The sequence below is a fragment of the Mastacembelus armatus genome, chromosome 3 (assembly GCF_900324485.2).
Source record: "Mastacembelus armatus chromosome 3, fMasArm1.2, whole genome shotgun sequence".
Taxonomy (NCBI): Eukaryota; Metazoa; Chordata; class Actinopteri; order Synbranchiformes; family Mastacembelidae; genus Mastacembelus; species Mastacembelus armatus.
In genome coordinates, this window is record NC_046635.1 from 27,279,194 (window position 1) to 27,301,992 (window position 22,799).

The 22,799-nt window shown below is 38.2% G+C and overlaps 1 protein-coding gene across 1 annotated transcript in view; it reads left to right on the forward strand.

Annotated features, from left to right (window-relative positions):
• The window catches only part of cemip (cell migration inducing hyaluronidase 1), a 125,174-nt gene that overhangs the window by 55,516 nt on the left and 46,859 nt on the right, over positions 1-22,799 (forward strand). Inside the window, exons 2-8 of the mRNA XM_026294208.1 lie at positions 5,415-5,600; positions 14,796-14,933; positions 15,476-15,614; positions 16,645-16,881; positions 18,175-18,354; positions 22,084-22,154; positions 22,340-22,435. Of these exons, the coding sequence (XP_026149993.1) occupies positions 5,546-5,600; positions 14,796-14,933; positions 15,476-15,614; positions 16,645-16,881; positions 18,175-18,354; positions 22,084-22,154; positions 22,340-22,435 (916 nt within the window). The 5' untranslated portion in view covers positions 5,415-5,545. The remainder of the gene's footprint in view (positions 1-5,414; positions 5,601-14,795; positions 14,934-15,475; positions 15,615-16,644; positions 16,882-18,174; positions 18,355-22,083; positions 22,155-22,339; positions 22,436-22,799) is intronic.

Genomic DNA, 22,799 nt, shown 5'->3' on the forward strand with positions numbered 1-22,799 from the left:
CGATGCTTGTGTCCTATTTTTTTAATTATTTATTTTTTAATGAAAAATAAGATGCAACAGATTTATTTCACTCTAGGTAGTCCATCATAGTGTCCATGTTTTAACTAAATCCATATATCCTGATAATATCCTTGCAGCTGTAGCTGTTTTACCACATAAAAATGCTCTTTTTTATAGTTGAATAAAAGTAATATGAAATGAAATGTTTGTCTGAGATTAATCAGGAAATTATCCTAATCTCATCACCTCTACAAAAATATTACGGCTAAACAAATACACCAAATATTAAAAACTTAAAAAAAAATTTAAGTTAGTTAAAAATTTAAAATAGTCAAAGTTTGTTGGCCAGCAAGTCAAAATTTTCTTTAACTTTAGTTGTAGCATTGACAATAAGTCAGAAAGGGCAAATGGAAAATACAGGTTTAAAGAATTTCAAATTCATGTGCAGTAGCGGTGACAAAGATGGCATCACAATTCCTATGCTGGTTCTGTTATTATGGCTCTTTCTGCCTTCACCCATGTTCTCACATCATTAGGCTCTGATTTTCTGGACATTTCTGTAAAATTCCTTGTCTCACTGCTTAAATGTCCTTGGAGTTTCCATCTGTCAACAGTCATCACTGTTTCTGTCACCTGCACACCTGTTTCCAATTCCCTAATAATAATTTCAAAATATGTATACCAGCCTGATCCCACCAGTCCTCTGCCAGACAGTAATGTGAACTTTTCCTGTTGCTGCTTGACTTATCTACCTATTTGTTTGTTTCCCTGGGCTTCTGTTTGGATTACTAGTTTGATGGCTTCCAAACACCACACCCAGGAAGGGTGTCCTTTTATCCTTGCCTAGTTTCAGTTGCCTGAAAATGCAAATCTGTTTTACCCGTCTGCTGAATGTTTGTACTTCCAGTCCTGTTCTTTCAAGTAGAATTTGAGACCATGAGAAACTTGACATACACACTGTACAGTATGTACTTCACAGATGGACTTCTGAGTTGCCACCTTGCTGTTTGAAATCATTTTGACCAATTCAGGAATCATGAAATGATTAACATTGAAGTTGCATGACTTATTGACGACCAAGGATTCATCATCACAGCTCAGAAAAAACATTTGAACACTTAGAATTTGAGAAAGTCAAAACAGAACAAGCTTTTATTATTATTATTAATGCATGAATGCTTCATTTAAGTGGATCCCCCCTTTGCTCACATACGTGTGATCTGTGTGTGAGAAAGCATTTGATCTGCAGATGAAACACTTCACATTCTTTTTGAACATGTGCTAACTCCTCTGTCATTTGTTAGTGTGCTTTGACTATACAGCTTGGGCTTGGTGAATCATTATAACATTTCTTCTCCACCATAAATTGAATCACATGCCATTAAAATCTTCAATTAAGGAACAGGTCAGATACAGGCAAGTAAAACGGTATGCTTAGAAAATATTTTGGTCATGGAAAATTAAAAAATAAACTGAAACCAACAACATTCTTCCCATATAAAAACCTCTTGGCATGACTTTGGAATGGAAACATTTAGTACAGAAATTGAATGAATCCGTTCACTTAAAGGTAAACTAACTTACTTTCTCCGATTCTATTACTTCTGATTGGAAAGGTTGTGCTCATAGCAGCAGTAAGCAATAGTTAACATGTCAAGTCTCATGCACTCATTTGAACTTTTCTCTTGAAAAGAACATATCTATCTAGATGTTTGATGCGGCAGTCAGGTGGTTTCACTTGGAAAGTGACTTGGAAATAGGAATGTTAAAAGCGTACACAACATATGCATTTTCTGCCAAGTGCCCTGTAAGTTATTCTTCTTCACCAGTTCTCCATCTTTTTCGAGGCATTCCCAGGATAAATGGGAAATGTCATTCCTCCAGTATGTTCTGTTACTGCCCCATGAAATTCTCCAAGTTGGATGTGGTCAGATAATCTTCACAGAGAGGTGTTCAGGAGGCAACCAGGAATCTTGTAAATGTTGCCTTTGTGGCTGGAGGTTTATTCCACTAAAGGGAGTTTTTCCTTTCCAGTGCTTGCTCATGAGGGTATTTTTGGGGTTTTCGTAAAGTGCCTTGTGATTTGGTGCTATTCAAATAAAAGAAAAGAGAAGAGAAGACATCAATATAAATCAGAGCTTCAAACTCCTCTGTTGGACTTACATAGTTGGGCTCTCTCATTCATGGCAACATCTAGATATTCAACAGGGCCCACTCTTTGCTGCTGACGTTACTCTCTTCACTCAGCTATGCAGACCAGTGACTGCAGGAAACAACACTAGTTTTCTGAAATAACCTGTCTTTCAAAACAGTTATGTTGCTTTTCTGTCTCTGCCTCTATTCTTTCTTTCTCTTGCTTTTGATTTAACTCATGTCTATTCAGTCTGGTTTAAATAAATATGGCCTGTCATCAAAGTGTAAAGATTCAGTTTTTCTCATAATAGTCTACAGGATAATAATCATCCATTGTACTGACAGAAGATTCTTGAACTTTGCATAAAAAACAATCACATCAAAGATCAACCTTTCACAGTTGAAAACTTAAGTGTGTACAGATAAATATGGCAGCTGGTAAGGTGACCCATATGTTAATCCCCAAACATTTATCCATTACAGTCATCTCATCAGCTATGTTCTGTGCTTACTTTCTGTTTCTGCCTTCTGTGTGTCCTTGGAATTACTTGAGTATTGCATGATTCTGCACCTCATCCACTATCAAACATCAGTGTCAATGCATAAAGCAGTGTGTCCTCCACATAGTAAGGCAGAAACTAAGGTTGTGGAGGTCAGAGTGATGAATGAGTGCAGCACTCAGTTTCGTGAGACATATTTGCAATTCATCACAAACCTGCAGATATTGGTTTCCCAGCACTTATTCACATATTATTTACAAAGTGACTATATAAAAAGAAAAACCTTGAATTGAACATAATCCATTGTTTTGCTTTCACCTCTAATATGGACATTGTTGTCTGGTAGTATGTTTAAAATGTGCATGATGACACAGATATGCATGCTGATGTACAAAGTGGGTGTGGCTGTCAGATTGTCTGGTTCCAAAAATTGATTGAAGTCTCTTGGCCTGGGGCCAGACCAGACCCTTGGGAGTGCCCTGTCTTATTGTGGGTCTGACCTTCCTATCCACACCCTCTTCAAGACCCTCTCAGGGGGTTCCTTGATGTTTCTGAGTGTTGAACATTCAATGCAAATTTGCTGCTGCAGAGAGAAGCTTTTGGATTCTGAGAGACTAGTGACATCAAAAACCACAGCACTTTTTTCTCATTGTCTTAGATCACTAAATGGCTAAGCTTAGCGGTCATTATAAAAACATCTTGCTTCTTGTAATCTACGTTTGGCCAGTTATGCTTTCCTTTTACTTTTCAATTTTTATGATTGCCTCTTTCTGTTTTACAACAGTGATCAAAAATGTATAGTATTCCTCTGAGGCTACATTGCAGACTGTAAAGTCAGAAACACATGCACTGAACCAGTTTTCACTGCCAAGTCAGGAGCCTTTTGGCCCTGAGATGGAAACATGTGAGCCCCCTCATGAGACAATCACACTCATAATGCATTAGTGTGAATACAAGCAGAGCTACTTTGAACAACTCTGTAATCACTCTCACATTTACTTTCACACCACAAGATGTGTGGGTCACCCAGTCCAGGAACTATTGCATAAATAGGTGCAGTTTAACAACCACGACAGTGAAAATAAAGTGTTCCGCAAAAGAAGATTTCATATATTTACAAATTTATTAGCAGCCTTTTCATTATAAAACCATAAACCCAAATTAAATATCCACCAAGGGATTTTATTGTGAGAATATCTATCTGAGGTGTTGATGATTACAAGATTCCTATTGGCTTAATGCATTCATTCATCAGCAAACAAACTGATTGAAATATAAGGCTTTGTCTGGCTCATTAAATCAGAAGTTGGGTGAACAGCATATCTACTCACATGTTAAATAGATAGAGATCTTACAGCTTACTGCACAGGAAAACTACCACTGTCTGTCACCCATAGCCAAACAGAAAGCTAATTAAGTGATCCAAATATATTTTATGCCCACAGCCTCTCACTGAACTTTCCTCATGGCAGCGACTAAAATCCAATCAAAGCCAGCATCAGGATGCTGCATAGTTAACAGTGATTCAGACAATTTTCTGAAGGTCATGTAGTGTAGGAGAATCTTCACAGGGCAAAATTAAAAATGTTTTTTTTTTTTTTTTTTGTTCTAAAAAAAGCTAAATGATGTGGCATGTTTTACAGGCTATTTTTCTGGAGCCACAGTCACACAGCCCTTTCTGCCAACTTGGCAGATTTGTAACAAGACTTTCCAGATTTGCGAATGTGTTTCCAAAAGCATGAATTTACTGATTCAGGTCCAGGGTTAGTGCCACTTTTTGGGCAATGAAGACAAATGCGGTTGTGTTGTAGATGCATATACATTTGTGCATTTGAGTGTTTATTTATCTGTTCAAAAATACATAACGATCACAGCATTTCTTAGTCACACTATAGTTCCTTCCAGTAAATATATGTGTGTTTGGCAACTTTTAGTGTTGTTCTGAGCAGCCTTGGAAAAGCTTCAACATCATAAGAGACTCTGCTTGACAGTAAGCTGTAGGACCATTTAGTATTCACTGGGTCTGAGCCGACAGTACCAATTCCAAACTGATTTTAAATTTTATTAGTTTTTAAATGTGAGATGATTTGAAAATAATGTAAAGATGCCTGAATGTTGCATTTTTTAAAAAAATGTGGCAGTATTAGAATTAAAATTATTAGGTTAGAAATAAAATCCAACACGTTAACTATAAGTGTAATAGTGTCTACATTGGGGAACTTGAAAAATAAGACTAGCATGGAGTGAGTTAAACAGGCCTATTCCACCTCTATACTGTACAGTGGGGTGCTCCTGAAAAAACTGTGCTATTATTTTAAAGTGTTGCTGTACAATTCTGAAAATTCTGGCAAAGAGGGTTTTTTTGTTCAAAACAAATTGCCTTCAGTAGTTAAAAGCCACTAACATGAAGGTCAAAGGGAAACTAAAGTTTAAGTGCAGTGGAGAAGTGTATAATCTGCACTGTGGAAAAACAGTACCTCATGCAGCTCAAAGAGTTTCTGCTGTTGATAACGTCTAAGCATGTGAAGGTGAAATATCAAAATGATTTCAGGAAATTAGTTTTTCCCCTTCTGTACAAAACAGTGCTGGGCATCTAATCTAATCTAATGCCACTGATGAAGCTAAAATTGTTGTGAAAGACTTCTCCCCTGTGTGACATGGCTGTGTAGAAATGTGACAAACACCCACTATGCTTGCACATCACCAGGAAGTTCTTTAGAATTGTCTGTTTGTATACATTTTGTCTGGCTGACTCTTCTGCATTTCAATGTGATCTCGTAGGTGCCCTTGGTGGACTCCTGCTGTGAACTTGGCACTTCTAGCTCTGAAAGCTGCTCTGAAGCCCACTGGGAGGTCTGAATCAACCTTTGAAGGCCTCAGGTGTGAAGCTGGTCAGCAGCAGACTGAGAGAGATGAAGACATACGCCATGATTCTGGCAGCTCTGCTGCTCCCCAGCATCCAAGCAGGTGAGTAGAGGACATGTCTTTTATAACTGATCCTTATCTTCTGAGGAACACTGGACTGAGCACACTCGGCATTGATGTGAAATACAAAAAGACATAATAACATCAATCGGCAATTAGATCCCACCACTCTATGAATTACCGTAATATCAAATATAAAAATGTAACACTTTTATCTCATCATCTCATGTCATCTAACAGTCGCATTAGTCGCAGAGGAGAAAACAAAGAAAAGAAAAATTGTAGGCAAACTCTCCACACTTTACAATGTTGACCTTCAAATAAAGTGGTTTTTATAATAAAAGGGTGATAAAGCTGGTCCAACCTGAACCCCTGAATTAATCATGTAGGACTCCTAATCCTAAATCCTATTATTATTTAAAGAGAAAGAGAAGAGAGAGAGACTGAAACCAATGTAGTCACTTTCAAACATACAGATTTAGCCTATTTTTAAATCAGTTTTGCCTTGTCATTCACATGAACATGGCCAGAATAACAAAGGTGAGTGCATCTTTGAACATAGAAGGAACCTAACAGCAAAAAATAAAGTAAAATAAGTACATTAAAACAACTGTGAAAGGAGTGCTTATCACAGAGCTACTCAAAGTGTAACCAGATTTGTTAGAATAAACTAAACATTTGATGGTAATATAAAACAGGGACAACAGAGACACTTTAATGTGTGTCGAACTGAAACTAACCTACTGACTATAGCAGCTTCATATGTTGGTAGAGACCACACAAAAGCTAAACTGTATTACTGTATTATCTGACTTCATCAGAGGCAAATAGAGCAAATGAATGTTGCTCTGTATTCGCTAAATGTTTAAACAGGCCACTGTTTGCTGACACATTTACCATAAGAGCTGGATAAAATGATGACACAGTATTGTGTTTACAAATTATTGTACTCTCCCAGTCCCAAAAATCTATTTACTGTGTGCCTCTCAGAAGGATCAGGTTGGTGTTATTATGTATTCTTATCTTGAGAATAAGTAAGATTTGCACAACATACTTATTAGTAGGATCAGTTTGTGGTCTGTTTATGAATTTGTTCACATTAGAATAGCCTGTATAGATGATCATCAGCCTTATTCTTTAATATTAGAGAACATGTAATGTACAGAGCTGCTGTCTATGTGGAGAAAAACATGAGGAATAAGCTATAGCAGGCTTTGGATACACAAGAACACAGACAAGACATTGGTGTTTACATTTGTTGTTAGTTTTGGTCTTTGATGGAATTTATTGTCAATATAAAGACAAAGTAATGCCAGTGCCATCCTTTAATGCTGTGTGCAGTATGTTTTACAGTGTGACTCAGACAGTGTTGATTATTAAAATAAGCACTGCCTCTAGCTGACTACTCCACTCTACTTCTTTCTGCTCTCCTGTCAGCTCACTGTTGCCTTTGTCCCTTTATCCTTGCCTGTTATTTTGTGTTTGATTTATAATGGTACATTATTTCAGTCAAAAATACGCAGTGAAGGGTACCCAAATGTAGCGCCTGTAGCATCTCCTTCATATGTAAACAACAGCAGCTGTCAAGATCTATGATGGATTACTTCTGAAAAACCCTGAATGCTGCACAAAGTGATGTTAAAGCCAAAGCCGTGTAGCCTTGAGCATGATTGAGAGTACTTTTAGGTACAGTACATTACATATACTCATGATAATCTGTTGGATACATATGTGGAATTCAAATAATCAAAAATGGCATTTATTTTTTACCTTGGAACAAGTATTTTTGACAAATCGCAGTGTATGCTCATTAGATTTTCTCACTGTGATGAGACAATGAGATGTGGTGCAAAGGCTAGTAAAGGGACCTTGAGCTAAAAGATGGATCTAATGGATGCTTATAACATTTTATGCTGTGAGCATAAAAGTTAATTCACCTCCATTGTAATCAGGTGGTGTCAGTAATGTCAGACAATGTCCAGTGTATGTACAAGCATAATGCTCCCCAGATTGCATTGAGTGTCTGTGTATTTCATTTGTGTTCCCACAATATCCTTTGATGGGCACTAGAGCATGATTAAGATTCTTAATGATTTCATAATTATGTTTAAGTAGAGTAAGCACAAAGCACTTGGGTAAGGTTAGAGAAAAAATGTAATACTGGTTCAAAATGTCAACAGTGAGCTGAAGCATAGACAGGATGTGTGTAGTGTTTTTGTTGCTTGAAACTAACCACATGCTGAACTCAGCATGTTCTGCACCTTGTCCAACCACTATTTACTCTGACCACTGCAGCACCTCCTGCTGTGGAAAAGACGCTGTCACAAAAATGTTTCCCTTAAAACACAAGCATGACTTCTACATAACACCGCTGCTACATGTGTAGAGAAATCAGTTATTCACAGGATCTCTCTTGTATAAATGCCAAGAACAGAGACATGCTAGTCAACATGACCTCAAAAGTGCTTTGCTGCATGTTGTATCAGCCACACATTCGAGGCAGTGGCCGCCCAAACTGAGCCTGGTTCTGATGGAGGTTTCTTCCATTAAAGGGAGTTTTTCCTCTCCACTGTCACCAAGTGCTCATAAGGGATTTCTTGGGTTTTTCTTTTTTGTAAAGTGCCTTGAGATGACTGAATTGTGATTTGGTGCTATACAAGTAAAACTGAATTGAATTGAATTGAATTGAACATTCCTGCTGCAACAGGGCAATGGTGCTGCACAATCATTCAATCCATCAATCAATCAAATTGTAATTGTATAGCATCTTAGCTATAGGTTCAAAGTGCTTTATGAATGACTGATGAGCTGACAAGACACAGGAAATGTGAAAAGTGCATTCAGGTTACAATAAATAAGTTAAAAAAATAGATAAAACATAAAAACTGCAAACATATGTAATAAAAAGCAACAACATAAATTAAGAAAAATGACACCTAGATTGACATCAAGGCTCTCTCTTACTGAGAGGCTGGAGGTCATACCTAGAGAATTACATTTTTAGTTTAGTCATCAGGATACACAAGCACATAAAGTACACACAGTATTCACTAGCAGTGCCTAAGGAAAACTATACTACGTACTTGTGGGTTTACAGCTGGTGAGGTGTTGAAGGATACCAATCTCTGCAACAAATTCTTTTCCCAGACCGAGACGGGGAGTTTTAGCAGGGAGACAGAGCTGCCTCTGCTGAGCTCAGCAGCAGGTTCATTAGTGACTCTGAGTTTTATAAATAAGGCTATGACATAAACATATCTATAGCAATATATTCTCACATGCATTGTATATACATACTGGAAACACACACACACACACATTGTAGGCTTGTGGAAATGTAGAATTCTTGTGACAGCCATACAAACTCGCATCTAGCCAAAAAACTGATCCTGGGCCCACTGTATGTGTTTGTGGAGTAGTGCCAAGCCATTAGAAAAGTTCTCCCACTATAAACTTAACACATATCTCTCCTTGTGTTTCCCTGGCTCGTTTTTATAGCATCTGTATTGTGACTGCAAACAGAGGCTTCCAAAGCTGTAAGCAAATCTTTCTAATCACAGCCACAGGAGCATCTCAATACGAGGCTTTTTATTGGAGGTTTAGTAATGGGACTATAACTCAGCAAGAAGCTCAAACACAGCAGACTGTAGTGACATCATGATAAGGGCATAAAGGAAGATGTGGATGATGAAACGTTTTCATATGTATTAATGGGCATTTCGGCCCTCTCTGGCCAGCTCATATAAAACAACAGTGACTTTTACCTCTTTAGATAAAATGAATTACATGCTTCTTTATGGGTGGAGGAAATTGACTCACCTTTTCTCCTCATAAAACCTTAGAAACCCACTGGGTAATTTAAGTTATGCATTGTCACCAAACTTACAAAACAAGTTTATTTTTATTAGTTCCTGAAAATCTGACTGTCACAGGGCTAGCCTGTGGACTCTAGAGAGTAAGGTGCTCATTGACCACCACACAGTAGAACCTGAACCTTATTTTGTTCCATCAAGTCAGCAAAAAAGAATAGTTATTCTAATTATGTACATATATTATCATGGGATTAGCCTTTGTGGCTAAGCGTCTCAATACAACAGGGCTCAGGGATTTTGCCTAGCAGTTAATCATTTCTGCTCATTTTAGTTTGTACAGCAAAAATCATTTACATGTTTAAAAAATAACTACATGTTGTGACACATCATACAAAATAGTTTTTATAATAGTGATGGCAAGCTGAACACCAGGGCTTTCAGGTATATATAAGTAGTCATAGCAGTGGGCTTTGAAGTTGGTGGGATGTTTGAGATGTAGTTGTGAAATATAGTTTTATAGCAGGAATAAGAAGTTTTACTGTACAGGAACCGGTTTGCTTTGAAATGATAGAATAAAAGGGGTGATAGGGCAGAGAGACTTCCATGATGAGGAATGTGAACACCCACAAAGTATCATCGCAGCAAAGATGTTGTCAAACATGACAAAAGGCAATTTTCTAATTCCACTGTCCAAGGCACAGGATGGTTCTTTGCACGGCACAATCACCGAATGCCCTAAATGACAAGCCATGTCTGAATTGTACTGATGTTGGCTTGTTATCACGTAGTTTGAGCATAAACTTATTCAGCTGATAAATCCAAAGCTGGTCTAATGTTGATTAGTAGATGATCTCAGGGGGGCAGTGCAGAAACGGTCCAGCACCGAGAGCTTGGAACCGATGATGGAAACAAAACTTTGCAAGAGGAATAACACCATGTCTACACAGGGCTCAAGCATATTTATAGAGCAGCAGCAGCAGCAGCACCACTGGATCCATTCACAGTATTGAGTTGGCAATCCTCCACAAAGCCGGTGCTCGCAGCCCATTACCCTATCACTGTGGCTATGCACGGAAAACTGAGGAAAACAGACTTCCTTCTGGTCACACACAGCATGTGTCAACTGTGAGGTTTTACACAGTCTGTGCAGACAGTAGGATTGATTAAGATAAGTGTCTCTGTTCTGTCTGTGAGACAGTCGACTGGAAAAAGTGGTTAAGGTTAAATTCATTTGTGTTAATGCATCGTAAGGGTCTGGTTCTGCTCAAGCAGAATTACTTCATAGAGTATGTTGTCCAAACACAGAAGCATTTATGATTGTTCAAAACAGTTGCACTCAAAGGTGGAGCAAAGTAAGCAAAGCTGGATTGTCATTTTCAAAACGCTGAAGTACATGAATGGTCATACACACTAAGCACATGAGAACATCATTAGTTTTGCAGGTTTTGTAATAGACAAATTGTAATAATGTAGTAAGATGAATTTCATGATGTTTGACACTTTTAAAACAAACTGAAAACTGTGATTAGAAAATTAGAAAGTTGGAAAATTATGCTGCATTGCAACGGTTGTCAGATATTTTATTGTTCATCAAAGTGGTGGATGAGTTGACCAATAGACATTGACACACATACAGTACCGCCATGGTTGTTATTGAGACAATTAACACACAACTGCAAATAGTGTCTTTGAGTTGTTTTGCTGTTTTCTTAAATGAAAGTTTAATGATGCCTGTCATGTGACAGCAACAGAATACATCAAAGAATAATTAGACATGCAGTTGAGGATGCTTTAATGTAAAATATGGAAAAATCGGGATAGTTGGACACATTAAATAAGAAATACGTAAATGTGCAAAATGTGTGAAAAGTATAGGTGTTAATCAGGTTTCAGCTCATTAGCAAATGTTGAGAATATTTTGTTTTGTTTAGACAGTTTAAGCCATCAGTTTGTTTTCTCACCCAAGCTACACCACTGTGTAGCAGCAAAATAGTGCCTGTCTCTATGTGTCAGCCCTGTGACAGACTGGTGATCTGCCTATGACATGACAATTTTCTTGCTAGATTTCTTGTGTTGATTTGGGCAGAGTTTAACTCCTTTCCCTTGAGAAGACTAGTTTTTCTCAATGGATGTGTTCTCATGTGTTTGTGGTTCCTGGACTGACTGCGTTCAGTTTGTCTGGGAGGGCTGCAGCACATTCACTGCACCAGTCAGCAGATGGAGAGAACTGTGAATGAGATGTGAATGTAACCGATTCCTGTTTGTCTAAGTCAACGTCTTCTTTTTTGTTATAATTTAAAGTACGAGGTAAGTCCAATGTCTGGGTTCTGTCTGTTCATGATACTTCAGTCTGTACAACAGGCTACAAAGAGGCTTCTGAACTGCACACTGGTAGCAGGCTGAAAAGTGATGAAGCTAGTTAGCGTCTGACGTGCTTTCTTTAATGTTAAATACAATAGTTACATTATGATGTAATTAAAATAGAAATGAGTGGGTGATGTGATCTAGTGAAGCTTTAGCTACTTTCCATTAAATAAAACAGGGGGCAGGACTGGCCAATATCAGCTCTAAGCACCAAGCTCGCCCTCCTGGATGGTTCAGCAGGATGTTATAGTGCAGAGAAGCATTGTCGTCATGGCTACCAAATTTAGGCACAAAGATCACGGTTTGGGTTGAAATAACATTTTAGTAAAGTAACAACACAGACTCTGAAACAGGAAACCAACAGCTGTCTTCTTTTTCTAAGTCCTGTGACTTGTCAGGGTTCTGTCCATAACAATGGAAAATGCTTACACTATAAAACCATATGCAGAACCTACAGCATAAAGTTCCCATTAGCATCTGTTCATACACACTTTTCTGACTGAGCGCCTGAAGTCAGCCCTTTGAGATCTGTGGCTGTTTTTGTAGGGTTTGGCAGCTGTGAGTGAAACTGCTGAACCTGCTGTTTTGCTTTGGTTTAAATTCTTTTTTAATCCAACAACAGGATGAACTGTGTCTGAACTCTGTCTGAAACCACCAACCCAGGTGAATCAGGGAGAATTTGACCACAAAATAAATCAGGAGAAGTAAAGACTTTAAAGACATATGTCTGGTTGCTTCACAGCTCAAATTACAGGCAGGGACAGGAAATAACTGACTGCAATACAGCAATAATCTTTTGAAGGGACCTGTTATATATTATTTTTTTGAATTATTGTTTACACTGTGCTGTGCTCATCCCATCTGGTGGTGCTCCAACAACACTCTGCATTGGCTTCAGATGGTTTGTTTGGTGTAGTTCACTTCACTCCAGTGGACTCAAAAAGGCATAAAAAGACATAACTAGCATTAAGAAAAGTAGAAACTTTACAAATCATCCAGTTCAGGTTTTACAAATTCAATATGACAAACATGGGCAACTCTAATGAGATAAACTAGGTGCTGAAGTTAACAAAATATAAATAATCAAAATATTCAAATGAACAATTTCATTAAGGCACATAAGAGGAATAAGAGATGGTTTAATTTAATCAAAGTTGGAAAAAAAAGTTGGAATCTAACAAATAACTTTGATTTAAAGGACTGGACCTGTATTTATAAAGTAAAGTAAAGTATAACATTTGAATTTACTTCAAATGACTATACCTTATTACTTTCATCATACTCAAGGATAAAAGCTATTTGTCAAATTATTTGTGACTGAAAAATGACTCTGCCTTTCATTCAAAGTGAATTCATGTTCAAGCTTCACCTGCTGCCTACACTCACCTGCTTCCCAACCAGTGTAATCAGCTAGAATAGAGCCAGCACTCTGCAGACCCGTTGCCAGATGGTTGGCAGTTTTCTGGGACCTTCCAGCTGCCTCACCTGCCTTCAGAAAACCTGTTGTACTGTGTACCTGTTGCCAACCTTCCTTTGGCCTGGACCCTGATTCTACTTTCCTGCACTACAAGGTTATGAATGAACCATCACACTGTGTGCACAATAGTGAGCAGTTGAGACACAATGCCAGTGTCATGAGACCCAACATGCTCAGATGGAAAGTTGTACTTATGTAATTGAGAAAGGGTAGATAGTGTTGTCTTAGTGTTATAGCAAGGATGCAGATAAACACTTCCACTCTCCAGATTCAAACATCCAGCACAAACTTCCTGATTGCACATACCCACCTATCAATCAGTGTTAGTCCTCTGGGAAATCTGTTTGACTTTTCAGGTCCTTGGCCAGTCAGTGTCACTGACGGATCCATTAGGTGGCAGGAAAATGAAGCAACCACACACACCAGAGAGTAATAGCTTGAAGCTGTATTGGACAGAGTGGACAGTTACACATTGTATCTTAGTGATATCCTGATAAAGACAGACACCAGAACTTAATGGGGTTATCAGTCACTCTTATTCCATGTCAGCAATCCAGTAACATTGTGTGATGTTTTATTCACATTTAGAAAAGTGGTAGGAGTTACAGATTAGAAAAAAATCTGATCAACATAGAATTTATCAACAGGTCTGAGATACTAGCACTGTCCTGGATCTAATGGATTATGGGAAATTTTCTGATGAAATGTAGGTTGTCTCCTGTGGTGCCAGGACCACATGTTTTCTTCTTCCGCCTCTATGAGGAATTTTTTACTGATAGTAGTGAGTCAAGAAATAAGCCCTCAGTCTTAGTTTCTGTGGGACTGATATAAACCTGATGCCTATTTATAGTTATTTGTTGCAAAAAAAACATAACCAGGTTTTTGTATTTCCATTGTATAAAACTACAACAGCTCAAACATGTAAAAGGTTTCGTTTGGTCTAAAAGTATTTGAATGTTTTCCGTCACATTGGAGAAATGACAGGGTTGCGACAAGGTTTTTTGTTAATACAGTTAAGGCCATGGAGAGATGAGAAAAAGTGACTCATGGCCACATCTTAATTTCACTTCTTGTATAGAACGTCTTATTTTTACAGTAGTACATTTACTGCACATTTCATATATTTTCAAAAATATTTTGGCTTGCATGTTGCACAAGTTACTGCTCATGGCTTAAAGTTTACTTCCAAAGACAACTCGACCACCTCACTTATTGCATAAGTGTTTTACTAGCTGCTAAAAGCAGGTCATGGTGGATATGCTGTGTAGATTCAGCTGCTTTGTATACTGCTCATTGGTTTAATGGGGTAGGAGACATGAAAAGTTCTGCTAAGTAAGTTTCCATACATTTTCTGGTTTTATCATACAGGACACTTGATACGATTTGTTTACTTGACTATTTTCATTTTATGATAGTTATGAGAAAATATTGTACTTTCTACACAATTGCATTCGTTTTAAATCATAAACCACAGAGTAGTTCCCTCAATTTTGTATGGTAACTTGTGAAAAGCATCTGATTGTTTCCACTACTGGTTAAGTTGTATGAATGTGTTGAAATTAAATGCATGTTTTCTGTCCCATGCAGTTTGTCCAGATAAGGAGCCAGGCCTGCAGCCATGGATGCCAGGACACAGTGAAGAACATCGTGTTACCATCGGATATGGCAGGAAGGTTCTCCTCACAACTTCAGCCACAGTCCACTCCATTGAGATTCTAAATGGTGGTAAGCTGGACAAATCTATCTTTGGTTTGTCTTTTTTAACCTCTTGAATTCTTTGTTCTCCCTCTCACGCATCGACATCACAGCCCTTCATTAACCATGGATTGACGGTATTGCAGCAAAATCTACCGTTTGCAAAATGCCATCCATCCTAAAATGTGTTTAAACATAATGCTATTAGAATGCTAGATTTTTAAACTACACAATGTTTTGTAACCTCCGCAAACACTCATAATTTCAGATTTTCATGCACATGCAGGTTAGTTGCATTGAAATATGGCTTCAACCTGCACAACAATGTCCGTTTCCTCTCTGTTTGAGTCGGCAGATTTGGATTACATTCCTGGTAATAGAGGTGCCTGGCCAGCCACATCTACTATGTGCGTGCGTGCATGTGTGTGTGTACACACACACACACACACACATGCACGCACTGAGCCCAGAGCCATAAATGGTAGGAAGACAAGAGGTGTCTGCGGGCACTGGGGCATGAAAGACCTGCCAGGAGTCTTCATCACCCCCCTCCTCCACTTTCTCCCCTGCAGGAAAGCTGGTGATTGCTGACACCAACCGGCCCATACTGCTTCGAACAAAACACATTCTGATTGGGAACAAAGGAGAGCTACACATCGGAAGCCCAGACTGTCCTTATAAAGGCAATCTCACCATCTCGCTGTTTGGAAGGTACAGCTGTATGAGGTTTTTTTAATGAGAAAGTAGTGATGCTGTGTTCTGTAATACAGGTACAGAATATGCCTAACAATATGTTGGCCTGTCATTAACAATCAGCAGTGAACCTAGCATAGGCATACTGAGCTCAGCGGAAGATTTCTTGATTGAATTAGCTCCTGTTATCTCTTTGCTTGGCACTCCTCTGACACTGTTATTTTTCCACCTTATAAGTCTCTGAAGATTCTCTACCACCTGGTGAGTTCAAATTTTGTAACATTCATCAAAGAATAAGCTGCCTGAGTCATGTCTAATATCCAAATAGTTACAGGAAAGGGCAATCACGTAAGACTAACTTACAGGACTAGTAAAGTCCAGCTTTTCCCCACTTCCCCAATTACCGAGCCTTCCTCTAATGACATATATATTTTAAATCACTATCAGATCAGCTGTTGGAGCTTAAACTGAAATGTGTCACCTGTTGGATGGGTAGCCCTTACTAAGTCATTACAAATCATCCTGAGGTTTTATCTACATCAACATTAATGTTCAAAGCATCACTGTGACTAAATATAGCCTCACAAATCAGTTAACATGACTCATAGACTCTGATTCTTGTTTAAGATTTATGTCTTCAGTAGAAACTAATGGGCTTGGGGCTGAGGGCACAGACAAGGCAGGGAAGTCAGAAAGTTTTGAGGGTGGGAGTAACATGTTAGTCTTTTTTTTAGTAGATTTGTGGACATTCCCCATCTCCCTGTCCAGGAGCTTTATCACAGCTTTATCTACCCCTACTCCCCTATGATGATTTTGTACTCTCGATTTGCTTCATAAGGGCAAAATTCAATTAAAAAGTTATTTTTAAAATTCTCTGAAACACATAAAACCTCTTCAAATGGTGTTATACTGGGGCCAGTATTGCTGTGACATGTATAGTTGCTTCCATTCATGAATACAAACACACAAGCATACTTTCAGCCTCAAATGCCACTTGTGGAAAGGAATACATATTGAAAATGGATACATTTTCCCAAACTGCTCTTAGATTGGATGACAGTGATCAGGAACACAGCTACTTTGGGAGGAAGTACATCGGTGTGGGGACTGGAGGAACTCTAGAGATCCATGGACAGCATAAACTATCATGGACGTTCCTAAACAAGACCCTCCACCCTGGAGAGAGCAATCAAAACAACTACCTGTTTCAGAGAAGCTGGGGGAACCGAGGCATCATTGTACACGTCGTCAATCCCAAGACTGGAGAGGTGCTGCACGACGACAGGTGAGGGCGCCCTCGAAGCGTAGGCACCAGCTTCTGAACAACCATGAGACTCTTAATTAGAGCAGAAATAATGCTGTGGAGGCCATCTCATAAGCTGCCTAACCACAGGATTGTAATGAAGCAGACAATCTGACTCTAATGGCTCTGGAATTATTTCATGCAGGGATATTAAATTGAGAAATCAATGCCATCCTTAATATCCTTTCATGATTAACTATCCATTACATTTTTTCTTTTCAGTGAGATCAGATAAATGGTTATACGGGCTTTATACTGGTAAAGAAATAATTATTTTTTTAGAGGAAGGGGAAGGGCATTGGACTGCATCCAGTCTCTTCTAATTTAATGTTGTTAGACTTTGTCTGATTTAAAGGTAACAACCATAAAATGTAATTAATGAGTTGCTATTACAAAACATTTAATATGCAGACTGAAAACACACAATAATTACAGATATGCAGACAGCAGATATTGCTTCCAAGTTGGTTAGCGTTTTACTAGTGGATGTCATTAGTTGTAAAACAGTTATTTAGTTTTATTCTGTACACAGTACATTTCCTACTTTGTTAAAGAACCTACAGCAGGGGCCCATCCCTGTATGTACATTGCTGTTCAGCTGAAATGTAGTAAAGTAATTTCTGTATTTCTTCAATGTATTTTTGACAGTAAAAGAAAGAAAAAAGCTAGTGTAGATTTATTTGAAATGCTGCTTTCGTCCGCAAGTCTTTAATTAGGCAGGCTGATGTATCAGTCATACAGCTCAATCAGCAGAGGCACAGAAGCACAATGCAAACAAATGTTCTTGCTTTGTCTATATAAACAAATAAACAAAAGCACAGACGTTAGGGGCTGTCATCATAAAACAATGAAAATACAGTATATTTTGGGATATTCCACTGTGTTAATAAAGACGCTTATAGGGCAGTCACAAAACAAACATGCAGTTTAATTTAAGTAAAATTACAAGACGTTTCTATGAACATTCATGAGGCATCATTTGGAAAAGTTCATTCAGAGTTTTGTGTTTTGTGCCAGTGTGTATATTCAATGAAATGTGTGTGCAGGTTCCTTTTCTATAAATGTGCTACAAACATTTCTAAACCTGATATTAAACTGAGCAACTGTCAGTGCACATTTGCATTCCTGTTTTTATACCTGCAGTATTTAATGAACAAACATTTAATAAGTTGGATTGTTTTAGACACAGAGTGGGTCTGGTCTGTGTTTCAGAATGGAATGAAGAGACAGAATTATTTTCTTTCCCCTGTCTTTAATCTCCTTTTCCTCCCACAGGTTTGACACATACCGTAGTAAGGATGAGAGTCGTCGCCTTGCAAATTACGTAGATGGTGTGGACGCGGGGCTCATATTGGCCATGGTGGTGAACGACGAGGGGTCCAACAACTTGGAAGACTCGGCCAAGAAGATCCTCACCAAGCTGGGTAGCAAACACATCAGTAGTCTAGGATTTCGGTAAGCTCATGAAATATTGCTTAAGTTAAATTCTATCTTTAGCCTCTGGTTACATATGATAGAAATTAATTTCTTTTATGTAAATTTTGATTTAATAAAAATCAATAATGAAAGTCATTCTAAGTTTCACCCTGCTGATATTTACTGAGATCTCAACCGCTCTACTGCGTTTTTACAAACTCGGATGTATTCAGCTCACAACATGCCAGGGCAGAAAAAGTGTTTCAGTCCCAGTTGAGTCACAGTAGATATTTCTTTTTGTGGTCAATCTCTCCAAATCTTTAGGCTTTTTTGGTACTTGATTTTGTATAAACAATCTCCAGTGTAGCATCTGTAAGAATGTATACACTAGTACAAAGTTCTGCCATAAATTCTGCTTTCACAAATCTAATATTTTCAGTTTTATTACCATTGCAGGAAATGTTTCTATTACTATCTGTTTTTATCGAATTACAGGTGGTGTTGTCCTGAACTATTGAGAAGTGCTTCTATCTTTTGTCCTCCCTGCTGACTCACTGAATATGAGGGGGCAGAGCATTAAAAATCATCTGAATATAATGCAGTCCAACTGATCTCAGTGCCGCAACATATAATTGTATTGACATCTCTGTGACAGTGTCAACAAACTCAAAGCTTTTTAGCCATCATAAAACTGGACTTTATGGCACAACAGTTGTATTGGATTCCATAAGACTGTACCTAATAAAATTGCCACCGAGTGTATGTAGCTTGGAAAACTCATTTCAGTTGTGGATGTAGTGAAGCCAAACCCTCAGGGCTTTGTTTTTCATTTAAATGGAAAGTTTAATTTATAAAGATCGAAAATCACGCATCCTCAGCGCACTCAGGTTTAACCTCTACAATACAGCTGCTTTCCCAATTACATTGCACTAATAAATATAACATTGCTTGTGTACCTAAACATAAAAGTTGTAATAATGTGTTAGCCCCTGAAAACAGATCATGCATTACAAGACTAGATATTTTTGTTACATTTACTCATTATCTCAATGGAAAATGAATCTGGACTATTTTTTACCTCCTTTAAAAACTATTTGTTATTAAATTTGTAATTTATTTATGTGATTTTGCAAATTGGGAAATTAATGTTATGTTATTTGAACATTTTGATACTTATAGAGACACCAACACACATTTGTATTCAGTCTTTATGAGGACGTTCACTCATACTTACATTCCCTAAATGCTTGACCCCAACCCTAACCCTAAACTACACCTGATTCTAACCTGAACACTAAAACCTAACTAAAAGTTTTAACTCTTGAACAGCTCTCTGAAGTTATGAGGTCAAAAGGTCCTCACTTTCCCAAAATATCTTCTCTCCCAGGGTATACAAGTCAAACTGGACCTCCCAATGAAAACCCACTTACATGCCAAGGTTTTGCCCCTAAATAAGTTCTGCACTGTAAGATAGAGCAAAACTAAAGAACACAATACATTAGCTGCTGCAGCAACCCATAACAAATGGGAGTGTGTATGCATGTGTGTGGGTTAGCATGTCAGGAAAGCATGGGAAATGGATCATGAATCATGCCATGATTTTAAAAAAAACCCTGGCAATGTTTCTGACATAAACATTATCAGAGTGGATAAGTATGTGTACACTTGGACATTGACATATTCCTTGTCAACTGTGCTTTCTTGTTTTTCAGAAAGAGGAATGCAGGACTGTTGGATAGTACACCACAAGCTTGTGTGAATGTGTTTTGCACAGTGCTAGTCAACTGCAGTATCAGAGACCTTGCTGTGGCCTGAGAGAAGATGCTCTTGAATCTTGGCAGGGTAGTGCCTGTGGTTAACCTCAGAGCCAGGTGGTGTTATGAAACTATATGTTGCCAGGGAGACCACAGGAAACACAGAGGATTTCATGAATGATATTAGGATGGAGCACAAGTTAACGTACCCTTTCATAATTGCACTTTGCTCCATGATTGTGGATACTGTGGAGGACAGAGTAAATGATGGGAGTGATGGCGAGGCGACAGAGGGATTCCTGTCTAATGACTGTTGTCGCCTTCTCTTCTCACACTGTTGCCAATCAGTCCAACACTAGTGTCGTCAGGAGAGAGAGGCTGTGCAATTTGTGGAGTGCACCCAGAGACATTTTAATAAGATGGAATTTATGAGACAATGTGGACCTACATTCTCAGATCATTTATATGCGTTAACTGCAGCTGCCACAGTGTTGCTAGTCACACTGTAAAGAAATACAGCAACACACCTCTAGTGCTGTTTTTTTTCTTTCAGCAAAAATTAATTTTAAGCCAATTGGGAATAAATACAAATGCAGTTTAAAGTTGAGGGTATTAAACAAACCAAGTTGGCATCACATAAATTGGATATTGAATTCTTGGTCTACTTTATTTCCTCTCTAATTATGTTTTGATGTTTTAATGACAGTAAAATTCGATTCACTTTACAGAATGATCATAATTCTGCATCAGTCCACAAGTGTTAGGGATCAGTGTCAGTTACTGCTCTGTGACCTCAGTGACTGCTGAAAGTTGAAGTTACCTACTGCCAGACAGGCCTTGTTGATGTATTCAGTGCCAGCTAAGCTGCTAAATATCATTTCCCACTAAACTGCCCATCACGTTTCAGCACTTGGTTAAAGGGGCCCTGGAGGTTTTATTGGAAACAAACCAATGTTATAGTTACATTCAGTGTAAATGTGCTAATCTGCATCCTTGATGTCTAATTCATGGAAAGTGCATTTTCTTCCCTCATATAAAAGCTGCAAAGCTGTTGTTTTAAAATCCTGCATTGCTTACTTCTACCTTTTACCTTGAAGATAAGAGAAGATGAAGAGAGGTGTCAGGTTTATTAGGGTGCAGTCTTCTTCACTGCCTTTGGCGCTGCATTCCTGCCTATCCTTAAATATTCAATTGCCATCAGTAAGCAGAGGAACAGTATAAAACTACTGGAAGATCTGTGCACAGCAGGTACACAAGGGTACACACTGTACATGATGAGACAAACATAAAGCATTGGTCCATAGCTCCTGCTACAGCTCAAAAACAACACACCTCCAGTGCAACACTGAAAACATGGAGGGAGCTTTATGTTCAGATTTCAAAAAGCTTGGAATTTAATGGCAGCTAATGTTAGATGTGATAATAATCACATCTATCTAATCTAATATAATCTAATATGAGATGTGCACTTACCAACATTGAGAAATTGTTCAGTATATGGATTTACCTATGGCTACAAGTTACGTTTTCTCATCTAAAGCTGTTTGCAGTGTTGTTTGTAGCTGCTTGTATGACACATTATTTTAAAAACAACAACATGAGGTGTTGCTGTGATAGTGATGAAGTGCAGCTCCCTGTGTGGCTGATGATAGTGATTGTGATGATAGTGCTAGTAGTTTATTCCTTTACATGTGAATACTTGGCAAACATCATACTATGTGAGTAGATACACAGCCCTAACATTTGTCTTTGGAGTTATTGACATAATGAATAGGTAGACTTGAATTGTGCAAATAAAAGCTCAAACCAGAATCAAAACAGTGCAGGAATGTGGAAACCAAACTAGAGGAAAATATTTGCAGAAAATATGATGATGTTTGCAGATGCTGCAGTCTGTGTGTCTTCTTCCTTTTGTCATTTCTTTCTCTCCAGTCCCCAACTCCATTCTTCTTTATTTAATTTATCACCTGTTTTCTCTTCCCCCTGATCCATCTCTTCTCTCTGTCTTCTACAGGCATCCCTGGACTTTTATAGTGACAAAGGGGGATGTAGCTTCTGCTGTGGAAGATCACGCTGTCTATCAAGGTATTTCTATCTTTTGATTCCAACTTGATCTTAGGCCTGTAAAAACGTTGTAAGCGATGCTGTATTGCATTTTAATGGGACATGTTTATAGTTGTACTTGTGCAGAAAATCCTTGCATATTAACACTATTATGGTATTACATGACTAACAGCATTTACATAATATTTGTTTGTGTGTGTTGTAAGGGACCAAGGCCTCCTCAGAGGCCCGGAGCTCTTGTGTTTTTCAGTCGAGCTACGAGGAGCACTTCACCATTACCACCAGCAGCCAGTGGGTTCAAGGTACTGGAACTTTTCTCAAATACAAACACACATGTTAGGGCTGTGTTGCACAACCTGTAGGTGTTCTATGCCTAATGATGTAAGCCAGATTTACTAAGACTTCGATAACTTTGCTTATAAACACATACTGTATTTATCAAATACAGCATTGGAGTCACAATTTGTATCACACAGTGTTCCCTCACAGGATTACCTTAGATCACGCAATTTGTGATGGTCAGGTTTTTAGGATAAAATTCAAGCCACCAAGATGGTTTATGGGTCTATGTCTAACTAAAATTGTTACTAGACACTATATGACATAATGAGGCTCTTATTAATTAGAAAAATGTCTGCTAATTGTAATGTAAATAGTCAGTGTTGT